We start from the raw sequence: 12,272 nt of genomic DNA on the forward strand, positions 1-12,272 counted from the left end.
ATTTCTTAAGGAAATCTGATAGGTCCTCAGCTCCTTATGAACATAGACCATGCTTCCCTACGTCTTTTTTCAGTTTCCACATCTAAAGTGCAGGGAGAGGCAGCGTGAGATGCAGAGCTGGCCGGCTGGAGGGAGGACAGGGGAGAGTCTGCGGAGGGGGGGGGCTCAGATCCTGCTTCTCTCACTGCCTAGCTCTTCAGTCTTGCTAGCAGTCCATTTTCTCAACACAATATGGATCATAATGTGTAATTTTGGTTTTAAGACTAAGAGACAATATATGTTTGCACAGAGGCATCCATTTACAAAAACAGACATTCAGTAAAGAGGAATTGTTACTAGTATTTTCGCACTAGTATTATTCAAATATGAATAATCAATGTTCAGACAACCTAAAAAAGGTCTTTGCTTTTATACAAAGTTGGTTTGGAAAGTCTCTGTCCACGCCCACCCTTTAGGCAGTGCAGTTACTGGATTCAGTTCTCCAAAAAAAAAAAAATAAATAAATAAATAAAAAATAAATGAATTTTAAGCTTTATTTTATTCTAAAAGATGTGCAACAGGAGTTATTTTCAAGAAAATATCTTAAAAAGTTCAGGGAGGGAAAATAATATACTGAAAATGTGAGACACTTACACAGCACTTTCCTGTGGTTCTAGCTTCAGAAACCTAGCAATTTTCTCCTCAATCTTTCTTGCCAAGTATACATCTCCTTACTGAAGGTTACTACACTTCAAGCAACACAGACGCTGCAGAGTTAACTAAAACGCACATCTACGTTCAGTGTTTGGTAAGCTACTCATTAAAAACACTGCTCAGTGGGTAGATCAGAGGAGTCAGAGGGCCTAAGGTAGAGTGGTAAGAGAAGGAGAGAAATAATGTTGACCACTTTATCTCCCAAACAGAAGGTGAATTTCAAATATTTTCCTTTGGTTTAAGATTGGTTTATAGAGAGAGAAAGAGAGAGAGAGAGAGCTGGAGCAGGGGGAGGTGCCGAGGGAGAAGAGAGAATCTCAAGTAGATTTCCCAGTGAGCAAGGGACCTGACTTGGGGCTTGAACTCACAACCCTGAGATCAGGGCCAAGGCTGAAACCATCAAGAGTTGGATGGATGCTTAACCCACTGTACCACCCAGGCACCCCTTCCTTTAGTTTTTGAGAAACATTCTAGAAGACCTCTCCTGACATGTGTAAACAGGCAGGTTTTTTTTAGCACATGACATGGCTATTAATATTCTGATTCTAGAGCCCATCAATGGAACTGTCCTGTCACCACTAAGAAGTCCCAACATTTTTAAAGAGAGCTCATATACCCTCCACTTAAAATGGAAAAACTGGGCTTTCTTCAGGATCTTCCTCTCACCTTCTCCAAAGACAAGATAACTGTTAAAGGGCACAGCAATCTGTCTTATCTCAAGAAAAAAAAATGCCCAAACTATGGTTTTATTTACAAAGCAGACTACCACCTCTGCTAAATGATGGAGTCACTGTTTAGTTGGAAATGAACTGCCTGGAAGCAGCAACAAAGGAAATACATTCTTTTTGAAATATTTACCTAGTTGGGTCTTTTTACTCCTGCTTGACTGTATTAAATACAGAGCATTAAAAAACATGATGAACTTCACAATGTGTTAGGGGAGAAAGAAAACTCTGAGGTAGTCAAAATTCCTTCAGCATGGATTCTTTTTAAATGAAATATGGATTTAAGTACACCTTAGTAAGAAAGCAGAAAAGATGAGCCTTCAAGAATTACCTACCAACTTATGAGCCAATCTGGAATTTTAATATAAATCAAGGAAAATGGCTTGAAAGCCTATACATAATCCAAAAAATGTTTCTTTCTTCCATAAGTAGGTTAAGTGGAAAAATCTTTGTGCTATTCTTTATCCCATGTAAAAGGTGAGTCAATGGCATTTTAATGTACAATCTAAGAACTATTCCAATTCTGCCTAAGATTTTAAAAGTCCTCTGGGGCTTAGAAAAATCAAAGGCAACTTTTATTTAAAACCATGTTGAATTAAATAGAGTTTCTTTTAAATAAGTCATCATACTTAAAAAAATAAGTGTTACTAGAAACTGAATAGATGTATATTGTGTTTTAGTAGTCCAGCTTACAGCTTTTTAACTCAAGGACAGAGAATTAAAGCAGCTTTTTACCTGACCTTTTGTTTTAATCTGTTTACCATAGGAGATATGTGGAATGGCTTTGGATGATTTTAGCAATTTTACAACCACGTTGAGAATATTAGATACAGAAATGTTTTTTCTGCCTATATTCCTAAAACTGGGGGGTCATCCTGCAGAGAAACAATTGGTCAGTAACTATTTCATGTTCATCCAGTAAATAATATGCTGGCATTACTTGGGGCATACCACCACATGAAGAAAATATAAGCAAAATTACCAGAAATACTGGGGAAAATGACCACTTTCCTCAAAGTGCAGCAGATGTCAACTGCATTCTCCTGCAATGTGATTTTGCAGGAATCAGATTACTAAAGAAACTTTTGGAAGGATTTCTAGCAAGACATGATAAATATCTACCCTCTGTGACCTCTCTGCAGAATATGATTTGTTGAAATGGCCACAGGCAATATCAACTCACAGGAAAAGGAATGACTTATGAGGAAATAAGACTTGACGACCTGACGGCAACATCACTGCAGGAAAAAAGCGAGAAATGCAGCCGTCCCTTCCCATACACGACAGACGTGACCTCCAAGAGCTGGATGTAAATCAAAACAGGTTTTAAACAGAATTCACACGAGGGTCTTGAATAAATTCCCCTCCCTACAATGTTCTTCCTTTTCAGTCGGGAGACTGAACTACCTGACAAAGGCAAAACAGGGAGTCACATCTGCCCAGTTACTGAGTTGATTAGCTGATAAAATTAAACAATGCAAATCTTGCTGGCGTGAATGTTTCTGCAAGATTGTACACTGTGCATCAGTCACGTGAAGCCTTCTGACGACAGCAACCAGTGGGCTTGAATTGAGTTTGTCAGAAGGATCTGATACTGCCTCTGGGTGCTACTTCTCACTTATGCGGATTAAGATTTGCCTCACCAAAGGGCAAGGCCAACATTCTCACTGATATTCTTCTGCTCAATAAATCTGTTTTGGAAATATCTATGACCTCAGTGACCTAGGTAATAATTAATTCTAAAAAAATTATATATAATTCTTAAAAGACAAGATGCACAAAAATGCTATTTTCCTTTAAAAAAGAAAAGGCCAGGGTGCTTGGGTGGCCCAGTTAGTGCAGCGGCTGCCTTCAGCTCAGGTCATGGTCCCTGGGTCCTGGGATCAGTTCTGCATGGGCTCCTTGCTCAGCAGGGATCCTGCTTTTCCCTCTTCCTCTGCCTACTACTCTACCGACTTGTGTGCTCTCGTTCTCTGTCCAAAAAAAAAATTATTTAAAAAAGAAAAGGCCATATACATTTTCAGGTTCCCTGGGTTGACCCCATGCTATAAACGGATTTGCACAAGACTGCTCTCCCCTTCCCTGAGATGTGCCCTCAGTTTCTCCCTTGCTTTGCCACTTTCACTCTATCTACTGTTGCAACAAAGCTGGGCAAATAACTCCATTCTCCCAAAAGGGCTTTTTCTTCTCTGCTGTTTTGTATTGGTTCTACAACAATATCTGCATGTCACTCTGGGGAGAGAAAGCCTGGTTTACCTTTTCCTCCCAATGATCCTGCCTTAACACCCCAGGACAGAGCAGAGAAGGGAGCAGCTGGAATGGTGCCAAACATGGGAGACTCTCCCTAAGCCCTGCCTACGGGGCTTCTGTGTGGGCCTGCCGCACCAGCTTTGGTTGTCCTTTTCACCTCACCCCAGGAATCTACTTCTTGCTCTTTGGTGCAGGATAAGAAATTGAAGACCTCAAGGGAAAAAAAAAGTAACTATGTGTGGTGACGCATGTTAAGGAGACTTACTGCTGTTTTCACTCTACAGTTACACACATGCCAAACCACTATGTCACACACCTCAAACTCAGTAATGTTGTGTGCCCACTATGTATCAATTAAGAAAAGAAAACTTAGAAGTCATTAGGGAGTGCTTTCCAAGGAGGTGTTATAAAGCATCTGAATGTACAAATTTCATTTCAAGATTCTTTCCTAAGACGGCCTTCAGAGGAGTCCTGTCTCTTGTTGACTGATTTTACTTTTCCTGAGATGAGACAATTACTGCTACAAATTCAAGCTCCTGACACAGCCTCTCTGCTCTTCTCTGTGCCTGGTACATCAAGAGATGACCACCTGCTTCTGTAACAGAGGCAGCTCCAATTCTTCCTACCCCGCCTCACAGATTTGCCCCAGAGAGGCACCTCAAAGACTCTGAGTTCAGTCTGTCAAACTGTGGGGTGCACATCCTAGGGACTGTACACGAGAGTCATGGGACACTTTGAAAGTCAATGAGTGAACACTAGTTACCTAAGAAATACGCTTCTGAAGTAAACAAGCATATTATAAAACAGAACACAAACTTTTATTCATCCCTAGGATAAAACATAAAAATTCAAATCAATGTTGGGCTTACTGCAGTTGCCTTCTGCTATAGAATTCAGGCCCCAAAAGGCCTCTCTTGACTCACCATTGAAGCTCTGTGGAAAAGTTAAGAGAATCACTGCCTTAAGTAGTTACCTAGGTCTTGCTCCGATTTCTACCTCTGCTGTACATGAATTCATGATGCTAGTACACAGTACACTAAAGTGACAATGTGTAAGAAATAAGCAACAAAACAATGGACGTGATCATGTGTATTATTTTGTACTCAAATTTGGTTTTAGTCCTAGAAGTAGTAATTGTGTCCCTACTAATTCAAAGCTTAGGCTTGGCAACCTGGCATAAATAAAGATGAACAGCTCCTACTGCCAGGCCTGAAGAATCTGGCACATGTGCACTTCATAACGATTATCAAAACTTGCAAGAAAAATTAATCTGGTCCACTTAGTGACACATATAATTTTGGACCTGCTATTCCTTCGGCTTGGAACACTCACGCCTTCAGTTCTCCGCTCTGCTGGTTCTTTCTCAGCCTTGACGCTCACCTCTTCAGAGAAGCCTTTCCTAACCATCCCCCTGCAGGCCCTCCATAAATGTTGTCCTCCTGTTTGTTTCCTTTCAAGTCGTTACTACAATTTGTAGTTACCCAGGAATTCTTTCCTCTTCATCATCTGTGTGCTTCCTCCCAGCAGAATGGACCAGAGCCTTGTCTCATTTACTGCCACACCCTCAAATCTCTTGAGTGCCACTCAAAAAATATTTTGGAATGAAAGGCTGCTGCATCATATTTAGAAATTAAAAACCAGACACTTGCACAGATTTTTTTAAACTCTAGAAAATATCAGACTGTGGAGGTATTATAATCTGGCCTTCTTTTCTATCAAACCTAAAAAAGAAACAGAGGTTTGGCAACTCCTAGAAAATCTTTTTAGGATTACAAACTAGGGGTGGAGCTTGGACACATCTTCCATTTCCCTGGTCTCCCACACCAGGGAACTTTTCCAAACCAAGCTGCTGTTACCTCCACTCTCACTTCATTAGTCCTGCAGGATATATGAACAGTGTTGAATACAGGTGAAAACCAGCCGCTTGCTTCTTTTCCCATCAACTGTCCTTCTTCCTTTTTTTGTCCACTCTCGTGGAGAAATCACATGCTGAGAGGAGGCTGACCTTTGTGCCACGTGCAGAAGAGATGGCACACAGTGATAATCCAATGCTGTTCCACAGCATGGGCTGTGGCTGTGTGGCTGACGTGGCCAGAGAGCCACCATATTCGCTACAGAAAATCATAAAGCGTGTCTGAAGCCAGGAGAAGTCAATCCCATATGCACTGATCTCTCACATATTCAAAAAATAATTTAATTAATACATACTTCAGTAGGAAAATAGTACCTATTTTCCTCAAAGAAATCAAATTTAAACTCTAGGGACTAAAATAAAAAATCCCATAAAAAGAGAAGGGCCACATAAGTAAGTACCATATCTGTCACGAGTTACAAATCCACTGGAAACTCCCCGAGAAGGCCATGGGGACTGATGTGGAATCAGACCTATTTATTAAGCTCACAGGCAGGTAGCAGATAAATAAGCTACCATGTTTGATGATAAAATATGTCTCCCCTAGAAGAAACAGGGGTCATGCACAACTTTCCAACCTCCTGCAACATCTGGAGCTTTCTGCAGTGGAGGCCAAAGTTCCTCCTTCCAGGCAGCTGCACTCCACTGCCCAGAGTTCCCAGCTTAAAATGGGGCTCAAACTTCACTTTGTCAAATGAACCCAGGCTACTCTCTAACCCTGCAACACAACGGCTGACTTGTCTTCCCTGGACGAGGACATTTTTATTATTTTGAAATTAGCTGTTTTTCCCTGTGTATTTGTCCACCCAGCCTATCATGTCCGAAAGTAGAGTGACTGCGGGCCAGGACCCTGTCAGGGTATTAAGACAAGCCCTAGCACTCATCTCTATTTTCCAACTAAACTGACACAGAGTCTTGCTCCTGGATGTCACAATGCTGAAATAAAATTCACACGTGTGCAGAACAGGCTTTACCCTGATCAATTTCCTCAATCATAAAAGTGAGGCCCCCGAATTACTTGCTATTTAACCCTGGCAAATCTGTCTTGTGAATTCATGCCATAAATGCTAACAATTCTGCACTTTTGAAAAAGAACGTGAGATTAACTTTAAAATTAAACAAGATGATAGTACACAAAAAATACAAATCAAGAAATGGGTAAATTGTAAATCCTATTAGTTGCAAAGTTTAAGGTATTTGCCCAAGCATGGGACAAATGTTATTAAGATTCAATGGGTGGGGGGCCTGGGTGGCTCAGTGGGTTAAGCCTCTGCCTTCGGCTAGGGTCATGGTCTCAGGGTCCTGGGATCGAGCCCCGCATGCAGCTCTCTGCTCAGCAGGGAGCCTGCTTCCCCCCTCTCTCTCTGCCTGCCTCTCTGCCTACTTGTGATCTCTCTCTCTCTCTCTGTAAAATAAATAAATTTAAAAAAAAAAAGATTCAATGGGTAACACAGTATTTTTTTTAAAAACATGGATGTTGGGGAGGGTATGTGCTATGGGAGTGCTGTGAAATGTGTAAGACTGATGATTCATAGACCTCTACCCCTGGGGCAAATAATACATTATATGTTAATAAAAATAATTTAAAAAAAAACTGTGCCAAATGTGTATAATATTTTATCTTTACCCAAGAAAAAGGGCCCTATTTAACTCCAAAAGACCTCTCATAAAAACTAATGCAGATGCGGATAATTAGAGTCCTAAGTACCTCAGGTTTCTTAAGAAACTTGGTTATACATTCCAAATTATCACGAAGCTCAGTACGCACTGTCAGCAGCTGCATGCCTACAGCAGTCTGACATTTTTCAGTAGGTCCAAATGGAGCCACATGGTCAACGCTTGATTGTCAAATCAGTAGTATCCCTACTGCTAAACAGGAAGGATTTTTTATTAAGTTGTCATTTTACCCTTTACATAATAAAAACTTATGTTCTCAATAGTATTTAATATAACCTAACAACCTGAAAAGTTTTTCCGCTCACACATTATCAGCACCTGAGCTTCAAGCACACCGATTTACTACAAAAACAAGCTCATATTTCATGCAAACCACAGCCAAGAGAAATTCAGACAGCCGCATAAATGAAGGTATTTGTAATTTAAATGAACATTTAAAATAGTATTTTTAAATTAACACCATGTTCAACTCAGTAAAAGTGGATTATTTTGTTCAGAGCAAAATTCTCTAATACTTGCACTAACATGTTACTCTGGAAATGTGGATACATGGTATATGGTATACGCCAGATACATGGTATGTGCCCACTAACTTTATTAAAAATGACCTTGGGGCACTGGAGTGGTTCAGTGGGTTAAGCCTCTGCCCTTGGCTCAGGTCATGGTCTCAGGGTTCTGGGATCTAGCCTAGGTCTCTCTCTCTCTCTGACACACAGACACACACACAGACACACACAGATACACAGACACACACGTCCTGGGACCTAGCCCAGTATCGGGCTGTCTGCTCAGCAGGGAGCCTGCTTCCCACCCCCCCTCTCTGCCTGCCTTTCTGTCTCCTTGTGACCTCTCTCAGTCAAATAAATAAATAAAATATTTAAAAATAATTTTAAAAAAATGACCTTGCCCTAGATTCGGCTCACAGTTCACTGGGGCTTTGACCTCAGCAAGAAAATAACACCACACTACTATATTGCATATATATAATCATGAGTAAATCAGGTGTGGCTAACACGGTCACCAGCTTCTGCACAGCGTTTATTCTATTGTTTCAGGAAAGCACAGCCTTCAGCTCCACCAAAAATAATAGCACGAGAAGGTGAGGGAATACACCTTCCGAGACCTGTGTGACATATATCAATATATGAGGGTGGGTGTTTGCCTCAAGTATGAAAAATAATCTAACACAAGTCAGCACGTCTCTTTGGGTTACCAATTAATGTCGGAGCAAAAGGAAGGTTGGGAGAAAATGAGACAATTTTGGGAACTGTGAATCTAGCAGCGTAAGGTTTATTGTCGAGAAATGTATCATACAATGTCTACCTCACATCATGGACATCCTGCAAAGCACTTACCCAAATCAGATTGTCAACATTAGAGATCCTGCCTGAGATTTTGCAAAACCCTACATGATTTCTTCTCTGAAAAGAAATTCATCAACATAAATAAGACTAGAAACTTTTTTTCTTGGTTTTCTGATATGGTGAAATGTTGATCAACAATTAAACACTTTAATGAAAACAGGGAAACACAAAATTATTCCAATACTAGGATCTCAAGATATTCTTATTCATTATAAAAACTGATAGGGAGATTTGTGTAACACATGTAAGCAAGGTATTTAATTTTATTAAGGTGATTTATTTTAACAACAGTTCACACTATGACTTTTTGGTTAATATGCATATATATAACTATATATATATATACATATATATAACTATATATATATCTTAAAAATATATACATATAAAAAATTACCCCTATACAAAAAATGATGACAACCATGTCAAGTATATCCAATTCTTTTTTTTTTAAAGCTATGGAATGTGTTAGGATCCAAGCAAAGTTTGCTTAGTTTTTTTTGTTTGTTTGTTTTGTTTTTTAAGATTTTATTTATTTGACACAGAGAGAGAGATTACAAGTAGGCAGAAAGGCAGGCAGAGAGAGAGATGGAAGCAGGCTCCCTGCCCAGCAGAGAGCCCGATGTGGGGCTCGATCCCAGGACCCCGAGACCACGACCTGAGCCGAAGGCAGAGGATTAACCCACTGAGCCACCCAGGCACCCCAAGTATATCCAATTCTTAAGGAATAAAGGAGACTATACAAAAATAAAAATAGTAATTATGTGAAGATAGTGATATAATGGGGATAGTTTTTCCTTCTTTTATAACATTATGTTACTTTGAAAACTGAATTAAAATATATTTATTTTGACTTGGTTATATACATAAAATCGCTATATCATTTAGAGATATTAAATAACAGCAAAAGAATATAGTTCCTAATTTTATTTGGTTCCTAAATAAAACTTCTATGCAGTTCTAAAATTCATATAAATACAAAATGTACATACCTGAGCCAACCTCTTTTTCCTCTTCTTCAATGTTGTTTTTGATGCTATCATATTCCTCATCAATGGTCTGGTTACCACGCATCTGAGACAAAATTCTACGGGCTTTCTGAGTCTGTCCTTTCTGAATCAGCCATCGAGGGCTTTCAGGTAAAAACAGAAAGCCAAAAAACTGTATAACTGCTGGAATTGCTGCAAGTCCCAACATGTACCTGCAATAAGAAATCCATGTATTATTATAAAATTTGGACTTATTAGCACTGAGTATGAATAAAAGGTTTGTGTTCATCATATGGGGAACAGTATCTAACATTAAATTAGAATGACTTTCCATGTGTGTGTCTGTGTGTGAGAGGGAGAGAGACACCAGAAAAAAGAATATGTTTATGCTGTAGTGAAAAACTGAAAAATGAGAAAAATCTAATTCTTCTCTCTTACACAAATTACAATAAAAAGGGGCAAAAGTCACAATAATTATGTGTATACATTCTGAACCACACACACCATGCAAAACACCATAATCACCATCCCTTTCTAATACTAATACATAAAATTCTGTATTTTACCATAGAAAATGAGGCTGAGACAAAACTCTGATAATCTGTTTAAAAAAAAATTCTTCATTAAAATAAATGCCTCTAAACTATTTATTTTTTTGCTCTGTGAATGATCAGTAATGACATCATTTGCCATCAAGCATCATGTTCACCCTCATTAACCATGGAGAAGCCCAGAGCTGAAAAAGATAGTCAGAAGAAAATAATCATTATCAAAATGATAGAGATACAGTAAATAAGTATATAATTTTAAATCCATCAGAGAAATAACAAAAACAGTAATATGAGTACATCAGTATCAAAGATTTCTCCAAAATTATTCTGACCACTGGAACGATCTTCTAACATCTCTCTGCTGTTAGGCCTCCATCTTTTTTTTTTTTGGAAGTTTTTCTTTTCTTTTTTTTAAAATTTTATTTATTTATTTGACAGATTACAAGTAGGCAGAGAGGCAGGCAAAGGGAGAGGGAGAAGCAGGCTCCCCGCTGAGCGGAGAGCCTGACGCAGGGCTCGATCCCAGGACCCTGGGATCATGACCTAAGCTGAAGGCAGAGGCTTTAACCCAATGAGCTACCCAGGCACCCCAGGCCTCCATCTTTTTTAATTGGGGGTTAGATTAGATAAACTGCGAGGTCGCTTTCAAATGGAAACTTCTATGGATCTAGGACATTCGCATGTTTTCTGTTGATCCAAATTCTCTGGATATGTTCCATGGCAGATTTATGATAGCAGAGCCCAGAAAGCCAACTCTGATTACATAACAACCATACTCACTGATATTCTTAAATCAATTAAAAGTCACTTGACTCAATACACTTTTTAAAACTATTCCAACTTTTAAGCTATGTTAAGCCCCAAATAGAGTGAACAGCCTTGAAGCCTCCAGATATACAATTTGTGACAGAAGTCCATTACTTCTTAATAAATTTATTTTAATTCCAAAAACAGCAGAAAAAAAAATACAATTGTCACACGGGTGTTAAAACTACTTCTCACTCCAAGATACTTGCAAACAACATATCTGATAAAGGTTTGGTATCTAAAACCTATAAAGAACTTATCAAACTCAACACCTAAAAAACAAACAATCCAGTTAAGAAATGGGCAGAAGACATTAATAGACATTTTTTCCAAAAAAGACATATAGGTGGCTAACAGACATATGAAAAGATGCTCAACATCACCCCTCAGCAGAGAAATATAAATCAAAATCGCAAAGAGATATCGCCTAACACCTGTCGGAATGGCTAAAATTAACAAAGGACACAAGAGATGTTGGTGAGGATTTGGAGAAAGGGGAACTCTCTTGCACTCCTGGTAAGAATGCAAACTGGTATAGCCACTTGGAAAACAGTATGGATGGTCCTCAAAAAGTGAAAAAAGGAACTACACCACGACCCAGCAAATGCACTACCAGGCATTTACCCGAGGGAAAAAGTACTGATTTGAAGGAACACGTGCACCCTGATGTTTATAGCAGCTCTATCAATAACAGTTAAATGATGGAAAGAGCTGAAATGTCCCACTGACTGATGGATGGATAAAAAAGCTGTGGATAATATATACGATGGAATATTAGTCATAAAAAAGAATGTAATCCTGCCATTTGCAACAACATGGATGGAGTTAGAGTATAAAGACAAACATCATCATATGATTTCACTCTTATGTGGAATTTAAGAAATGAAACAGATAAACATAGGTTTTGTAAAAGAAGAGAGGCAAACCATAAAACAAACTCTTAACTACAGAGAACAAACTGAGGGTTGCTGGAAGGGAAGGAGATCGTGGGTGAGGTGGGGAGGGATGGGCTAAGTGGGTGATGGGTATTTAGGAAAGCGCCTGTTGTGATGAGCACTGAGTGTTATATGTAATCCCTGAATTTTACTCCTGAAACTAATATTATGCTACATGTTAACTAACTAGAATTTAAATAAAAGCTTGAGCCAAAACAAAGAGTATCTCTCACTCCAAACAGTAGTTTAAAATACACATGGAAACTGAAAAATTAAGACTTTTAAAAGTAAACAAGGTTTTTATGACTAAATGAATTATCTGGCTTACAGTATTAAACAAAATCTTATTAAAAGTATTTTCTACTTGAA

General features: G+C 38.9%; 1 protein-coding gene across 2 annotated transcripts in view; it reads right to left on the bottom strand.

Annotated features, from left to right (window-relative positions):
- SLC2A13 (solute carrier family 2 member 13) overlaps window positions 1–12,272 on the bottom strand; it is a 363,699-nt gene that overhangs the window by 271,306 nt on the left and 80,121 nt on the right. For both annotated transcript variants that reach the window (XM_032347765.1, XM_032347764.1), the window contains one exon: window positions 9,614–9,822. In XM_032347765.1, coding sequence (XP_032203656.1) covers window positions 9,614–9,822 — 209 coding nt within the window. The remainder of the gene's footprint in view (window positions 1–9,613; window positions 9,823–12,272) is intronic.

The sequence above is a fragment of the Mustela erminea genome, chromosome 6, assembly GCF_009829155.1.
Source record: "Mustela erminea isolate mMusErm1 chromosome 6, mMusErm1.Pri, whole genome shotgun sequence".
In the NCBI taxonomy this organism is placed as follows: domain Eukaryota; kingdom Metazoa; phylum Chordata; class Mammalia; order Carnivora; family Mustelidae; genus Mustela; species Mustela erminea.